This window comes from Pseudophryne corroboree, chromosome 7 (assembly GCF_028390025.1).
Source record: "Pseudophryne corroboree isolate aPseCor3 chromosome 7, aPseCor3.hap2, whole genome shotgun sequence".
Taxonomy (NCBI): Eukaryota; Metazoa; Chordata; class Amphibia; order Anura; family Myobatrachidae; genus Pseudophryne; species Pseudophryne corroboree.
In genome coordinates, this window is record NC_086450.1 from 166,621,689 (window position 1) to 166,640,063 (window position 18,375).

General features: G+C 45.6%; 1 protein-coding gene across 1 annotated transcript in view; it reads left to right on the plus strand.

The window, feature by feature from the left end:
• Positions 1–18,375, plus strand: part of KIF5C (kinesin family member 5C) — a 135,898-nt gene that overhangs the window by 113,539 nt on the left and 3,984 nt on the right. The window contains exons 23-25 of the mRNA XM_063933751.1: positions 1,298–1,405; positions 1,861–2,077; positions 2,251–2,361. Of these exons, the coding sequence (XP_063789821.1) occupies positions 1,298–1,405; positions 1,861–2,077; positions 2,251–2,357 (432 nt within the window). The 3' untranslated portion in view covers positions 2,358–2,361. The remainder of the gene's footprint in view (positions 1–1,297; positions 1,406–1,860; positions 2,078–2,250; positions 2,362–18,375) is intronic.

Here is an 18,375-nt window from a genome sequence, read left to right on the forward strand (position 1 = left end):
TTACCCGGGATTCAAAATCCTTCCTTATTGTGTCAGCTCTTCCGGGCACAGTATCCTAACTGAGGCTTGGAGGAGGGTCATAGTGGGAGGAGCCAGTGCACACCAGGTAGTCTAAAAGCTTTCTTTTAGTTGTGCATAGTCTCCTGCGGAGCCGCTATTCCCCATGGTCCTTACGGAGTTCCCAGCATCCACTACGGACTACGAGAAATAGATTTACCGGTGAGTAAAATCTTATTATCCCAACATGCCCTGACACAGTTTTGCTGTCAGAGAATGCTAAAGCTGTGTCAGGGCATGCTGGGATGTGTAGTTTCTCAACAGCTGGAGGGCCGCAGTTTGGACATGCCTGCACTAAAGGCAGAACAGTATCTGTATACAATTATCTAACACTTGTTCTACCTGTGATATAAGGGATATATGAAGTGTTGAAATGTACAAAACCTCCTGAAAATACACTTTTTATGGATTTTAAGATAAAAATTTTAATAACCTTGTACTGATGGCCCTATACTGTCAGCTCTATTACGTAAATGACCGACTTTGAAATGTTGACCCACAAAAACATTCCTGGCAGCGGCGGCTCCTACCTTTTTCAGGCAGGGGAGGGGCTGCCTATGCCGGAGAGGTAGAGGAGAGAGAGCTGGCCCCCGGACAGACAGGTCCCGGCGCCTGCTCAATGGACCTGGCAGGCACCGGGACTTGCGCATGTGCACAAACCCTGGCTTCTATGGACTGCATCGGCTGCAGCCCATAGAAGCCGGATTGGGCTGGTGATTAGGCACAGAGTGGCTCCCTACAGGAATCCAGCTCTCTGCTAATTGCAGCCTGATCTGGCAGTCCCGGATGGAGCAAATGGGACTACCTGTCCTGCAGGATACTAGCAGATAGACCTACCAATAGGAAGTCACTGCCAGTCCCAGTGAAGCCAATGAGCCAGTGTAGTCACCCAGATTTCAACTAGCGGGGGGGTGTTTCCTGCAGCCCATAGGTAAAATCCGCCACTGGACTTCCTGGGTTTCTGAATAAAAGAGCAACATAATACTCACACTGTGTTTCTATCAGGTAACTGCAGCCGAGGAAGATCTATTGATCCCACAGATTTCACATGAGTGGAAACACTAAGGATCTATAGATCCCCCTCAGGAGAGTTTATTTGTCAGGTTTTGCTTTGTTTTTATTTTGTTCTGTTTTTATATAGAAAAGATCTTTGTTGCTTTAAAAACGTGACAGGCATGTACTAGTTTTCTTCACTTGACACCATGAAATACATCTGATTACAGTCTTGCTGTGTTTGCAGAGCGTGGAGCTGGACAGCGATGATGGCGGTTGCTGCAGCGCAGCCCAGAAACAGAAAATTTCTTTCTTGGAGAATAACCTTGAGCAACTGACAAAAGTTCACAAACAGGTGAGATGTAAACTGGGTCTATTAGAAGTATCCAGTTCTTTCTATTATCCGTGTATGTAACCATTAATTTGATCTAAATTAACTGTATTACATGCATAGAGCGCATCATAGCTGATTGGTAGCCAAGTCGGAATACACTTGCAGTATTCTATTGATCCTCTAGATGTCAGTAGTTGACAAGCTGACGATGTTGGTGCAGAAAGACCTTGGTGCTTATGTAATAGGTACCAATTTTGGGATTTCCAGTGAGATTGCCACTAAATTTTATGTGATGCTGAAAGCATTTAACAACCCCCCCCTCCTGATTATACTGCTCTTTCATCTCATTTACACTCATTAATTAAGTAGCCTTTCTGGCTCAGACACGGGAGATGTGTGTTTGGCTTCTCACTGATTCATGAGTTTTGTATCCCTAATGGCAGCTTTTTGGTTTGACTCACCTTCATGTTTTACAGCTGGTCCGTGATAATGCAGATCTGCGTTGTGAGCTTCCTAAACTAGAGAAACGCCTGCGTGCTACAGCCGAGAGAGTCAAGGCTTTGGAAGGTGCACTTAAAGAAGCCAAAGAGAACGCAATGCGTGACCGCAAGAGGTACCAGCAGGAGGTCGACCGCATTAAGGAAGCAGTGAGGGCAAAGAACATGGCGAGGAGAGTGCACTCTGCCCAGATTGGTAAGAACCATAGATGGAAAGAGAATGTCTGAACACGCGTAATCTTACAGACCAGATCAGCTGCACAGATTTGCAGACGGTCTCAGATTTTAAAGCTTTCCTGTGCTCTTGATACATGTTACTAAAGTGATCTCTATGGAAATGATTGATGGTCATTTTTATTTTGTCTATAGCTAAACCAATCCGCCCTGGACATTACCCAGCATCCTCTCCTACAGCTGTGAATTCAATCAGAGGTGGATCTGTGCATTCGTCTTACTATCACCACACAAAACAATAGACAAGTGAGTGGCTATAATGGGGCATCTATGAATGTGCTGGTGGTGCCTGACTTGTTTAGATGATCAGATTCAAATCAAATGTATGTAACTGATGGGGAATAGAATGTAATGATGTTGCTTAATTCAGTGAGCTTCTCTGCACTGACGGTAATCTGTAGTGTACAAGGAAAGAGAAGAACAAACATAGTGAAATGTGGTTTGTTGGAACAAACAATAGTATGTGGAGTCTTCCAGGTTTCCCATATGTTGAATACAGGCAACAGGCTTGTAATGCATGCATCATTTAGTAGGATGACATTGATTTTTATATAGAAGTGCATTATAGGGTAATGTCGGGGGAGGGGTTCCCCATAGACTGGAGCATAAGTCTGGTGTGTATTTGAATATTAAGATGTTGGAGGCCAATCACTGAACCCTTTGCTACAAGGACCTGACGTAATGGGCATGTCCATCACATGACGTAAAGTGCCACTATCTCAGCATCTCTATTTGCATCACAGATTTGGTAAATACAGTGTAGACATGATAGAACCCAGTAGGTGCAGTGTGAGAGGTTTCACTGGCATTATGTATATTACATGTAATATATATGTAATATATATGTATTATATATGATCTTGGAAAATTGTGTAAAGCATTTAGATCATGGTTTCTTTGCCATAGAATTATTCAAGCCCCTCTTCCTTGGTGGAACACATTTAGGAGGGGAATTCATGGCTGTGAGAACAGTCATAGCCAGTAACAGCTAGTTTTCCTTTGCTTCTCACAGAACTGTGCAGGAAAATTAGCGTTGTTTAGTTGCCAGATTTTGTGCAGTGGTGTGTCGCACTGGATTGAATTCTTCCCCTTATTTTTTGGGGGGAAAAAGAGTTAGAATATAATTTTGCGAGCATCAACTTGCCATATTGGTGGGTACACAAAAAATGTTCTCTCTGTTTATGATTGTGTAGAACCTATAGGTACTAAAATGTAAGTTCTGATTCTGAAAAATATGCATGCATGACATTATTTACATTAACGAGGAAAACGCCTCTGTACTTACCGACACCGTCCATGGGGTGGGTAGTCTAGGAGTCCTTTTGCGGTAGAAGGAAATCATAGCAAACTGTAACGGGACAAATTAACATAGATCTAAAAGGGTATAATGAGAGCAGCTATAAATACTCATTAACAAGTGTAGGGAAGATCCTATGCCCTTATCCACAATAAGGACATAAACGCAATTTCTTTTTATCGCTAACCGAGAAATTTGTTTTAGGAATGGGCTACTGCCAAGTGACAAATCTGTGCCACTAAATAATTCTACCTGTTAGGAAAGGAGAAACAATGCAAACTCTTTCCATTTGCATTTTCTACTTTAAATCCACAGGTGTTTATTGCTCCAAATGAAGACTTGGGAACTAGATAATTCTTTAGGAGATACAGAGAATGGAAGGGTCCTGAACTGGCATAGCAGCCAGCGTAATATCTGCTTTAGGCTTCATATACAGTACTGTAACTCTGTTTATAAAAAGAGATATATTTAATGTTAGACACAAATATGATAAGGATTATTTCCCGCATTGATTATTGTAATAGTCTCCTGACCGGTCTTCCCAAATGGGTGGTGTTTAGGTTGCCGGCTGTTGGGATCCCGGCGCACAGTATACCGGCGCTGGAATCCCGACACTCGGCATACAGAACACCTTTTCTCCCTCTTGGGGGTCCACGACCTCCCTGGAGGGAAAATAGCACAGCGGCGAGCACAGCGAGCCTGCAAGGGGCTCATTTGCGCTCGCCCAGCTGTCGGTATGCCGGCGGTCGGGATTCCAACGCCGGTATGCTGGCCGCCGGAAGCCCGGCCGCCGGCATACCATACTACTCCCTCCCAAACATAGGCTCTCACCACTACAATCCATTTTGAATGCAGCTGCGAGGCTAATCTTCCTCGCTAGACGTATATCGTCTGCAGATCCGCTCTGCCAGTCCTTCCATCAGTTAACAGTATTCTACTGTATTAAATATAAAATACTTTTACTTACATACAAGGCCATTAACCAAACTGCACCAACATACATCTCTTCACTCATCTCAAAATATCTCCCTACCAGACCTCTCCGCTCTGCACAAGATCTGCGTCTCTCATCCACACACATGACTTGTTCACACTCAAAATTACAGGACTTTATCTGTGCTTCACCCACTCTGTGGAATGCCCTCCCACGCACAATAAGACTCTCCTCTAGTCTCCAAACCTTTAAACGTTCCCTGAAAACTCACCTTTTCAGACAAGCCTATCAAATTCCAGACCCACCCACATAACCTTCAGTGCTTCCCTATCTAATTACATCCTCTCTGTACAGGCCACATAACATCACACATATCTTGTCTTTCTTTACTCTCACACCCTCCTGACACTTGGCCAACATTGCTGGGTGATTGTCAGGTCTGTAATTTTGTTTGTCCCCGGAAGGGGCACTAGTGGGTCAGTGTAGGTGTGATAGATGAAACGAGGAGGCTGAAGAAAAGTCCTGCGCATGTGCGCTTGATATTTATTATCACACAGGGGTCACACAGCAACTGAACAACTGATAAACAGATGAGTGGAAATAATTGATGTTAAACTTGGAAGTCGGCAACAACAGAAATGATGCATGAATAGTAACTGGTATAACTGATGACAAACTTAATCCGATGAAATAAGTATTTCAAAAGTCACTGGTAACAAATGAGCAATGAAGATGAACTTGAAACTTGGTATAAACGGTAAAGGCAATAATGAAATCAGATGAAGCAAACGGAACTCCAGTATATAATGAATAGCAATAAAAGCACACAGTCTCTGTAAAAGCACACGGTCTTTAAGCCAAGCAAGGCCCAAGCAGGAGACCGTTCTGACACAGCAAGTTAAGTGCTGAATGCAGTGCACAATGCTAGATGCTAGTAATTAGGTGCACAGGCTGAGTAATGAAGAAACACCTGGAGAAAGTCTCTTACTGCAAGTTGTTGTGGCAGACTGTGGCTGGAGTTCGTAGCAAACTGAAGACTGAAGATGAAATGACGGAATGACAACAAGGAAACCACTGGAAACAGGAACACAGGAACCAGGAGAACTTGTACACTGAATGTGACTCGTTGTCCGAGGCGATGAGACTGATCCACGGACTGAAACTTATACCGCTTGCTCTGCGGTGATTGGTTGCTGGGCTCTGTGTGCAAACGCAGTGCAGGATTGGATGTCCGGATCAGCTGAGTGCAGATGTCATGGCGGCGCCCATGCTGGACAGACGCCGGCACACAGCGGGGCACACACTGGATGCGGTTCAGGGGTACTTAGCGACACTGAACATGACGCTCGCGGACAGTGCATTCATGCAGCCGTGACTGGGGCCGTAACCTCCGGAGGCCTGCACACCAGCGCGCTGGTAGATGAGATGCTGCTGAATGCCGATTCCTGACAGTGATCATATCATACAACCCATTAAGAACCTAGCAGTCTGGTGGACCATTATGCAATAGGTAGCATCTATCTTTGTGTATCAATGCCTATTTACCTATAGATTGTAAGCTTGCTAGCAGAGCCTTCCTACCCAGTGGCGGAACTAGCAAGCGGTGGGCCCAGGTGCGACAAAATGCTTTGGGCCCCCCATCCCATCCAAGTCCACCCCCTCACCCCTGGAGAGGATCTGGTGAGGGGGAACTGCTCAGGGCCAGAGAAATGGATACCTAGCAACAGTGTCGTAACTAGACATTTTAGCACTGTGTGCAAGAAACGGCATCTGAGCCCCACCCCTGCATGCAAAACAGGGGCAGTGCGTGCCGTAGGCGCGTGCAAAAATACATAGTGGCGTGGCTTCGTGGGGAAGGGGTGTGGCCACAAAATAATACCAATTCATAAAACGGTGCACAGTAGTCTCCATTATTAAAATTACACCGCACAGTAGCACCACTACACCAGGTAGAGACCCTTTTACACCTTACGGCGGACAGATTCCTCTTTTTACACATTACGGCAGACAGCGTCCCCCTTTTTACACATAACGGCAGACAGCATCCCCCTTTTTACACATAACGGCAGACAGCGTGCCCTTGTTACATATAACGGCAGACAGCGTGCCCTTGTTACACATAACGGCAGACAGCGTGCCCTTGTTACACATAACGGCAGACAGCATCCCCCTTTGTACACATTACGGCAGGCAGCGTCCCCCTTTTTACACATAACGGCAGACAGCGTGCCCTTGTTACACATAGCGGCAGACAGCGTACACTTTTTACACATAACGGCAGACAGCGTCCCCCTTTTTACACATTACGGCAGACAGCATTCCCTTTTTACACATTACGGCAGACAGCGTGCCCTTGTTACACATTACGGCAGACAGCGCCCCCCTTTTTACACATTATGGCAGGCAGATTCCCCCCTTTTTACACATTGCGGCAGGCAGATTCCCCATTTTTACACTTTGCAGCAGGCAGATTCCCCATTTTTACACATTGCGGCAGGCAGATTCCCCATTTTTACACCGAGCGGCAGGCAGATTCCCCATTTTTACACATTGCGGCAGGCAGATTCCCCATTTTTACACATTGCGGAAGGCAGATTCTCCCTTTTTACACATTGCGGCAGGCAGATTCCCCATTTTTACACATTGCGGAAGGCAGATTCCCCCTTTTTACACATTGCGGCAGGCAGATTCCCCCTTTTTACACATTGCGGCAGGCAGATTCCCCATTTTTACACATTGCGGCAGGCAGTCCCAAGAAAGACAGAAAGAAAGAAAGACAGAAAAAAAGACAGAAAGAAAGAAAGAAGAATTATACTTACCCTCTCCGCTGGCTCAGGCTCCTCGGTGCAGCTTCTGACGATTCCCAGGCAGGAGAGAAGGAGGAGGAGGGAGGTGGAGGAGGGAGCCGCAGCAGCGCTGTGTTATTGGTGGAGGTGCTGCTGCTGCTGCCCCTCTGCTTCACTATAGGCTGTTCTCGGAAGACAGCCTATAGTGAAGCAGAGGGGCAGCAGCGCCTCCACCAGTAGTAAAGCGCTGCTGCGGCTCCCTCCTCCACCTCCCTCCTCGTCCTTACCCCCGTGCCGCTGCGCTCCTCTCCTCTCCGGGCGGCTGTGTGCTGCGGGCAGCGGTTGCCCGCAGCACACAGCGGCATGTAATGAGTCAGTTTGACTCATTACATGCTTTGGGCCCCTGGACAGAGGCGGGCCCCAGTGCAACGCACTGGTTGCACTGGCGGTAGTTCCGCCTCTGTTCCTACCTCTATGTCTGTCTGTTGTTACCCAATTTTGTTCTATTACTGTTGTTCCCCAGTTTTGTTCTATTACTGTTGTTCTAATTGTAAAGTGCAACGGAAAATGCTGCGCTATATAAGAAACTGTTAATAAATTAAATAAATAAATAAGGACAGGATTTCTTAATTGAAACGCCAAATGAAATTCTGCTTCCACTAGGTGGCACTGTTGCTCAAGGCTAACTGTGAACATACAGTAATTGAAGTGACCACTAACAATTATTGTTGTGGCAGTGTGTCACGGGTATGTTTTCTTTTTACTTTTTAAATCTGTGTCCCCATGTAAATTCTATATTGCAGATAATATCAAAACAAAATAATAGCCTCACTATGTTCAATACAGGTCTTATATATAGAATGGGATCCGGTCTGAAGATCGACAGTATCTAGGTCGACAATGTTTAGGTCGACCACTATAGGTCGACAGTCACTAGGTCGACATGGATGGAAGGTCGACAGGGTTTCTAGGTCGACATGTGCTAGGTCGACAGGTCTAAAGGTCGACATGAGTTTTTTTTTTTTAAATCTTTTTTTGAATTTTTTCATACTTAACGATCCACGTGGACTACGATTGGAACGGTAATCTGTGCCGAGCGAAGCGTTAGCGGAGCGAAGGCACCATGCCCGAAGCATGGCGAGCGAACGCGGTGCACTAATTTGGGATCCCGGTCACTCTACGAAGAAAACGACACAAAAAAAAAATCCTCATGTCGACCTTTAGACCTGTCGACCTAGCACATGTCGACCTAGAAACCCTGTCGACCTTCCATCCATGTCGACCTATAGTGGTCGACCTAAAAATTGTCGATTTAGATACTGTCGATTTGATGAACCACACCCATATAAAATAGTACAGTATCTATAAAAATGACAGTAGGACCCTTGTTTAGGACATTGATTATATATGGTGGCTTGTTTTCAAAACATAATTTTGTTAGTCTCTTGTATTTTTTAGTGCTTTGGTGTCTCTTAAAACTCAACCCATAGTTCTGATAAAACAAGTAAATCCTGTGCTATACATTGTGCACTGGTTGGTACATGTGATGCTGGCTTTGTTGGCATTTGTCATGCCTACTTCAGTCTTTATATAGTATATGGTGCAGTATTTTATTTAGCCATGCAGAATTATTAGTTAATGAGTTTTGAATTGCACATCCTGTAGAAGGGAATTAAGTGGTGCAATAACAGCTTGGTGAGTTGGGCTGGTTAATATTTAGGTCTATTAATAACTTTATTAGCCATATAGCCACACACTTACACAGGCTCAGGAGAACACAGACCTATCCTCCTGTATCAGTCTCTTGTGGGGCTTCTTATTAATGACTTTTTCTCTATCGTCCTAGTGGATGCTGGGGTTCCTGAAAGGACCATGGGGAATAGCGGCTCCGCAGGAGACAGGGCACAAAAGTAAAGCTTTCCGATCAGGTGGTGTGCACTGGCTCCTCCCCCTATGACCCTCCTCCAAGCCAGTTAGATTTTTGTGCCCGGCCGAGAAGGGTGCAATCTAGGTGGCTCTCCTAAAGAGCTGCTTAGAAAAGTTTAGCTTAGGTTTTTTATTTTACAGTGAGTCCTGCTGGCAACAGGATCACTGCAACGAGGGACTTAGGGGAGAAGAAGTGAACTCACCTGCGTGCAGGATGGATTGGCTTCTTGGCTACTGGACATCAGCTCCAGAGGGACGATCACAGGTACAGCCTGGATGGTCACCGGAGCCTTGCCGCCGGCCCCCTTGCAGATGCTGAAATAAGAAGAGGTCCAGAATCGGCGGCAGAAGACTCCTCAGTCTTCTAAAGGTAGCGCACAGCACTGCAGCTGTGCGCCATTTTCCTCTCAGCACACTTCACACGGCAGTCACTGAGGGTGCAGGGCGCTGGGAGGGGGGCGCCCTGGGAGGCAAATGAATACCTATTTTGGCTAAAAATACCTCACATATAGCCTCCGGAGGCTATATGGAGATATTTAACCCCTGCCAGAATCCGTTAAGAGCGGGAGACGAGGCCGCCGAAAAAGGGGCGGGGCCTATCTCCTCAGCACACAGCGCCATTTTCCCTCACAGAAAGGCTGGAGGGAAGGCTCCCAGGCTCTCCCCTGCACTGCACTACAGAAACAGGGTTAAAACAGAGAGGGGGGGCACTAATTTGGCGTTAGAAATATATAAAAAAGATGCTATAAGGGAAAACACTTATATAAGGTTGTCCCTATATAATTATAGCGTTTTTGGTGTGTGCTGGTAAACTCTCCCTCTGTCTCTCCAAAGGGCTAGTGGGTCCTGTCCTCTATCAGAGCATTCCCTGTGTGTGTGCTGTGTGTCGGTACGTGTGTGTCGACATGTAGGAGGACGATGTTGGTGAGGAGGCGGAGCAATTGCCTGTAATGGTGATGTCACTCTCTAGGGAGTCGACACCGGAATGGATGGCTTATTTAGGGAATTACGTGATAATGTCAACACGCTGCAAGGTCGGTTGACGACATGAGACGGCCGACAAACAATTAGTACCGGTCCAGACGTCTCAAAAACACCGTCAGGGGTTTTAAAACGCCCGTTTACTTTAGTCGGTCGACACAGACACAGACAGGGACACTGAATCCAGTGTCGACGGTGAATAAACAAACGTATTCCTTATTAGGGCCACACGTTAAAGGCAATGAAGGAGGTGTTACATATTTCTGATACTACAAGTACCACAAAAGAGGGTATTATGTGGGATGTGAAAAAACTACCGTAGTTTTTCCTGAATCAGATAAATTAAATAAAGTGTGTGATGATGCGTGGGTTCCCCCCGATAGAAAATTATGGGCGGTATACCCTTTCCCGCCAGAAGTTAGGGCGCGTTGGGAAACACCCCTTAGGGTGGATAAGGCGCTCACACGCTTATCAAAACAAGTGGCGGTACCGTCTATAGATAGGGCCGTCCTCAAGGACCAGCTGACAGGAGGCTGGAAAATATCATAAAAAGTATATACACACATACTGGTGTTATACTGCGACCAGCGATCACCTCAGCCTGGATGTGCAGAGCTGGGGTGGCTTGGTCGGATTCCCTGACTAAAAATATTGATACCCTTGACAGGGACAGTATTTTATTGACTATAGAGCATTTAAAGGATGCATTTCTATATATGCGAGATGCACAGAGGGATATTTGCACTCTGGCATCAAGAGTAAATGCGATGTCCATATCTGCCAGAAGATGTTATGGACACGACAGTGGTCAGGTGATACAGATTCCAAACGGCACAAAGGTGTATTGCCGTAAAAAGGAAGAGGAGTTATTTGGGGTCGGTCCATCGGACCTGGTGGCCACGGCAACTGCTGGAAAATCCGCCGTTTTTACCCTAAGTCACATCTCTGCAGAAAAAGACACCGTCTTTTCAGCCTCAGTCCTTTCGTCCCTATAAGATCATATCTGCCCAGGGATAGAGGAAAGGGAAGAAGACTGCAGCAGGCAGCCCATTCCCAGGAACAGAAGCGTTCCACCGCTTCTGACAAGTTCTCAGCATGGCGCTGAGACCGTACAGGACCCCTGGATCCTACAAGTAGTATCCCAGGGGTACAGATTGGAATGTCGAGACGTTTCCCCTTCGCAGGCTCCTGAAGTCTGCTTTACCAAGGTCTCCCTCCGACAAGGAGGCAGTATGGGAAAAAATTCACAAGCTGTATTCCCAGCAGGTGATAATTAAATTACCCCTCCTACTACAAGAAAAGGGGTATTATTCCACACTATATTGTGGTACTGAAGCCAGAAGGCTAGGTGAGACCTATTCTAAAAAAAAAAAAAAAAAATTTTTTTGAACACTTACAAAGGTTCAAATCAAGATGGAGTCACTCAGAGCAGTGATAACGAACCAGGAAGAAGGGGACTATATAGTGTCCCGGGACATCAGGGATGCTTACCTCTATGTCCCGAATTTGCCCTTCTCACTAAGGGTACCTCAGGTTCGTGGTGCAGAACTGTCACTATCAGTTTCAGACGCTGCCGTTTGGAATGTCCACGGCACCCCGGGTCTTTACCAAGGTAATGGCCGAAATGATGATTCTTCTTCGAAGAAAAGGCGTCTTAATTATCCCTTACTTGGACGATCTCCTGATAAGGGCATAGTCCAGGGAACAGTTGGAGGTCGGAGTAGCACTATCTCGGATACTGCTACAACAGCACGGGTGGATTCTAAATATTCCAAAATCGCAGCTGATCCCGACGACACGTCTGCTGTGCCTAGGGATGATTCTGGACACAGTCCAGAAAAAGGTGTTTCTCCCGGAAGAGAAAGCCAGGGAGTTATCCGAGCTAGTCAGGAACCTCCTAAAAACAGTGCATCATTGCACAAGGTTCCTGGTAAAAATGGTGGCTTCCTACGAAGCAATTCCATTCGGCAGATTTCACGCAAGAACTTTTCAGTGGGATCTGCTGGACAAATGGTCCGGATCGCATCTTCAGATGCATCAGCGGATAACCCTATATCCAAGGACAAGGGTGTCTCTCCTGTGGTGGTTATAGAGTGCTCATCTTCTAGAGGGCCGCAGATTCGGCATTCAGGATTGGATGCTGGTGACCACGGAGCCCAGCCCGAGAGGCTGGGGAGCAGTCACACAAGGGAAAAAATTTCCAGGAAGTGTGATCAAGTCTGGAGACTTTTCTCCACATAAATATACTGGAGCTAAGGGTAAATTTATAATTCTCTAAGCTTAGCAAGACCTCTGCTTCAAGGTCAGCCGGTATTGATCCAGTGGGAAAAACATCACGGCAGTCGCCCACGTAAAAAGGACAGGGCGACACAAGAAGCAGGAGGGCAATGGCAAAAATTGCAAGGACTTTTCGCTGGGCGGAAAATCATGTGATAGCACTGTCAGCAGTGTTTCATCCCGGGAATGGAAACTGGGAAGCAGACTTCCTCAGCAGGCACGACCTCCACCCGGGAGAGTGGAAACTTCATCGGGAAGTTTTTTCCACATGATTGTAAACCGTTGGGAAATACCAAAGGTGGACATGATGGCGTCCCGTCTGAACAAAAAAACGGGACAGGTATTGCGCCAGGTCAAGAGACCCTCAGGCAATAGCTGTGGACGTTCTGGTAACACCGTGGGTGTACCAGTCGGTGTATGTGTTCCCTCCTCTGCTTCTCATACCTAAGGTGCTGAGAATTATAAGACGTAGAGGAGTAAGAACTATACTCATGGCTCCGGATTGACCAAGAAGGACTTGGTACCCGGAACTTCAAGAGATGCTTACAGAGGTCTTATGGCCTCTGCCGCTAAGAAGGGACTTGCTTCAGCAAGTACCATGTCTGTTCCAAGACTTACCGCAGCTGCGTTTGTCGGCATGGAGGTGGAAAGCCGGATCCTAGGGGAAAAAGGCATTCCGGAAGAGGTCATTCCTACCCTGGTCAAAGCCAGAAAGGAGGTGACCGCACAACATTATCACCACATGTGGCGAAAATATGTTGCGTGGTGTGAGGCCAGGAAGGCCCCACAAAGAAATTTCAACTCGGTCGTTTCCTGCATTTCCTGCAAACAGGAGTGTCTATGGGCCTCAAATTGGGGTCCATTAAGGTTCAAATTTCGGCCCTGTCAATTTTCTTCCAGAAAGAATTGGCTTCAGTTCCTGAAGTCCAGAAGTTTGTCAAGGGAGTATTGCATATACAACCCCCTTTTGTGCCTCCAGTGGCACTGTGGGATCTCAACGTAGTTCTGGGATTCCTCAAATCACATTGGTTTAAAACCAGTCAAATCTGTGGATTTGAAGCATCTCACATGAAAAGTGACCATGCTCTTGGCCCTGGCCTGGACCAGGCGAGTGTCAAATTGGTGGTTTTTTCTCAAAAAAGCCCATATCTGTTTGTCCATTCGGACAGGGCAGAGCTGCGGACTCGTCCCCAGTTCTCTCCCTAAGGTGGTGTCAGTGTTTCACCTGAACCAGCTTATTGTGGTGCCTTGCACCTACTAGGGACTTGGAGGACTCCAAGTTGCTAGATGTTGTCAGGGCCCTGAAAATATGTTCCAGGACGGCTGGAGTCAGGAAAACTGACTTGCTGTTATCCTGTATGCACCCAACAAACTGGGTGCTATTGCTTCTAAGCAGACTATTGCTAGTTGGATGTGTAATACAATTCAGCTTGCACATTCTGTGGCAGGCCTGCCACAGCCAAAATATGTAAATGCCCATTCCACAAGGAAGGTGGGCTCATCTTGGGCGGCTGCCCGAGGGGTCTCGGCTTTACAACTTTGCCGAGCAGCTACTTGGTCAGGGGCAAACACGTTTGCTAAATTCTACAAATTTGATACCCTGGCTAAGGAGGACCTGGAGTTCTCTCATTCGGTGCTGCAGAGTCATCCGCACTCTCCCGCCCGTTTGGGAGCTTTGGTATAATCCCCATGGTCCTTTCAGGAACCCCAGCATCCACTAGGACGATAGAGAAAATAAGAATTTACTTACCGATAATTCTATTTCTCGGAGTCCGTAGTGGATGCTGGGCGCCCATCCCAAGTGCGGATTATCTGCAATACTTGTACATAGTTACAAAAATCGGGTTATTATTGTTGTGAGCCATCTTTTCAGAGGCTCCGCTGTTATCATACTGTTAACTGGGTTTAGATCACAAGTTGTACGGTGTGATTGGTGTGGCTGGTATGAGTCTTACCCGGGATTCAAAATTCCTCCCTTATTGTGTACGCTCGTCCGGGCACAGTACCTAACTGGCTTGGAGGAGGGTCATAGGGGGAGGAGCCAGTGCACACCACCTGATCGGAAAGCTTTACTTTTGTGCCCTGTCTCCTGCGGAGCCGCTATTCCCCATGGTCCTTTCAGGAACCCCAGCATCCACTACGGACTCCGAGAAATAGAATTATCGGTAAGTAAATTCTTATTATTAACCATATACTCACATAGGCTCAGGAGAACACAGACCTATCCTCCTGTATCAGTCTCTTATGGTGCTTCTTATTAATGACTTTATTAGCCATACACTCACACACGCTCAGGAGAACACAGACCTATCCTGCTGTATCAGTGTCTTATGAGGCTTCTTATTAATGACATTATTAGCCATACACTCACACACGCTCAGGAGAACACAGACCTATCCTCCTGTATCAGTGTCTTGTGGGGCTTCTTATTAATGACTTTATTAACCATATACTCACATAGGCTCAGGAGAACACAGACCTATCCTCCTGTATCAGTCTCTTGTGGGGCTTCTTATTAATGACTTTATTAACCATATACTCACATAGGCTCAGGAGAACACAGACCTATCCTCCTGTATCAGTCTCTTATGGGGCTTCTTATTAATGACATTATTAACCATACACTCACATAGGCTCAGGAGAACACAGACCTATCCTGCTGTATCAGTGTCTTATGGGGCTTCTTATTAATGACATTATTAGCCATACACTCACATAGGCTCAGGAGAACACAGACCTATCCTGCTGTATCAGTGTCTTATGGGGCTTCTTATTAATGACATTATTAGCCATACACTCACACACGCTCAGGAGAACACAGACCTACCCTCCTGTATCAGTCTCTTATGAGGCTTCTTATTAATGACTTTATTAACCATACACTCACATAGGCTCAGGAGAACACAGACCTATCCTGCTGTATCAGTCTCTTATGGGGCTTCTTATTAATGACTTTATTAACCATACACTCACATAGGCTCAGGAGAACACAGACCTATCCTGCTGTATCAGTCTCTTGTGGGGCTTCTTATTAATGACATTATTAGCCATACACTCACATAGGCTCAGGAGAACACAGACCTATCCTGCTGTATCAGTCTCTTATGAGGCTTCTTATTAATGACTTTATTAACCATACACTCACATAGGCTCAGGAGAACACAGACCTATCCTGCTGTATCAGTCTCTTGTGGGGCTTCTTATTAATGACATTATTAGCCATACACTCACATAGGCTCAGGAGAACACAGACCCATCCTGCTGTATCAGTCTCTTATGAGGCTTCTTATTAATGACTTTATTAACCATATACTCACATAGGCTCAGGAGAACACAGACCTATCCTGCTGTATCAGTCTCTTGTGGGGCTTCTTATTAATGACATTATTAGCCATACACTCACATAGGCTCAGGAGAACACAGACCTATCCTGCTGTATCAGTCTCTTATGAGGCTTCTTATTAATGACTTTATTAACCATACACTCACATAGGCTCAGGAGAACACAGACCTATCCTGCTGTATCAGTCTCTTATGAGGCTTCTTATTAATGACTTTATTAACCATACACTCACACACGCTCAGGAGAACACAGACCTATCCTGCTGTATCAGTCTCTTATGGGGCTTCTTATTAATGACATTATTAGCCGTACACTCACACACGCTCAGGAGAACACAGACCTATCCTCCTGTATCAGTCTCTTATGGGGCTTCTTATTAATGACATTATTAGCCATACACTCACACACGCTCAGGAGAACACAGACCTATCCTGCTGTATCAGTGTCTTATGGGGATTCATATTAATTACTTTATTAACCACACACTTAAGGTGCATACACATGGTGAGATTCAGGCTATGCCCGATTCTCACTATGCGACAGGGGCTAGGTCGGCATCGCAAGCACATAATGACTGTGCTTGCGATACTGACTGTGTGATTTTGGCTAAGTGTCAATTTTGACTATCTCTTCTATAGAGGTAGTCAAATTTGACTTGCCTGCACAGTCTATCTAGGCTTGCGATGCCGACCGCGCGGGACTGTGTATTGGCATCAAATCTGGATCGCAAGTTGACTATCACCTTGCGATCTGCACTAAATTTTCTTACGATTTTGACTATATAGTCAAAATTGTAAGAAAATATCTCACCGTGTGTACACACCATTACACAGGCTCAGGAGAACACAGACCTATCCTGCTGTATCAGTCTCTTAAAATGTTCTATCCCAGTGTTAGCTGCTGAATCCAGTGCTGAAACTGACATTGTAGTTATTGCAGGAACACAGACATTTTGCAGCTATAAACAGTAAGTAAAACTCACTAGTGAACCTGAGAAAACTGGAGGTTTATACTTGGATAAATTTGTCCCACAAGCACTCTCATTCCTCTGCAGCAGGTTTCTAGGTTAGGAGGGGAGGCTCACTAATACAGCAGGCACAGTGTGACTGGCAGCTGGGCAGACTTGCCATGCAGAAATGCATTATTGTGAATTAGTTGATTCTTATACAGAGATGGGGCAAGTGATATCACAGCAGGTTGGTAATGAAACTCACGGCAGTCGGGATCCCGGAGGTCAGATTACTGACCCCGGGTTCCTGGCCGCCATGAATGCTGGAAGCGAGGCGAGGGCTTGAAAGCCCCTTGTGGGTTTACTGCGCTCGCCACGCTGCGGGCACAGTGGCTTGCTGCGCTTGCCCACTGGTTCTGTTCCCAATCTATGGGTGTCGTGGACACCCACGAGTGGGAATAGCCGTGGCGCAGCTGTCGGCATTCTCAGCGGTCGGGATCCCGGCGTCAGTATTCTGATGCCCGGGATTCTGACCGCCGGGATAGTAACTACATCCCTTCACAGATATAGAGTTTTAGGAGCCTTTACAAGATCATCCACAAATTTTACCTGGTTACTAACATCTCTTATCGTTGCTCTTTGTAGTGATAAAAAAATTTTAGTATCAGGGTTATTTGCTATTATTTCATGCCGGACGGCTTTTCTTAGTAAAGCTTTTAACACTGTCCCACATCGCAGACTGTTGAATAAACTTGAAAGCATGGTATAGGATATTAAGATGGTTGAATTGATAAGGTCTTGGTTGCAGGATAGAAAACAGAGAGTTGTAGTAAATAGAGTGCATTCACAGGAGGGAAATATTACCAGTACCCCAGTGATCTGGAACAATGTTTTTTAACATCTTAATTGGTGACATTGCAAATGGCATTAAAGTGAAAGTATGCCTTTTTGCAAATGACACATTTGAGATATCCCAGAGGATACACCAGGGGTATCCTCTGGGATACCTCAAATGTGGTATTGGAAGTATTTTGGATTCCATATACAGAAGTGAAGTGAAAATAGGAGAAAAGAAACCTTTATGTGCAAGTTAAAGCAGATCAAACTGTAAGTTTGGTACGTCACTTATCCACGTGTGTCCACAATCATTGGTGGGGTAGAACAATACAGTACAACCACGGGTGTTGGTGAACTGCAAAAGAAACCTTTATGAATGATTCTTACTTCACCTTGGTGTGAGTACGGTATGATATTCTTCCTATACAATTCACAAGCTAGGACAGCTTAATAGAGAACTCCCCTCTTGTATATTTTATCCTGGTTGGAAAAAAACCTACTACACTATATTGTTTTTTCTGTATATTTTGTCATTTTCCTTGAGATTACGAGTTGGAAAAATCTACATCGGGAATATCAAGAAATATCTGGCTATACAGGACGGACATACAAACATTGACTCTCATCTACGGGGACATTCCTATATAGAGACTTCATATCTATGAACAATTTGACCGTTAACTTCAGTTGATGAGCGCAGAATTATAGGGTTGTGTGTCTTTTATTCCTTGGTTATCTATAGCAGTGTGGTAGGTGTACACACTCACTAATCAATTTCTGCGGCTCCCTGTGTGCGCGGTGGTCAACTCCCTAACATAGTGTTAGTATTAAAATGGTACATGGCCTACATCACAAAATTCACCCAGATAGACTAAAAGATCTTAACATGTATAGTTTGAAGCAGTGAAGGAAAAAGGGGGACTTGATAGA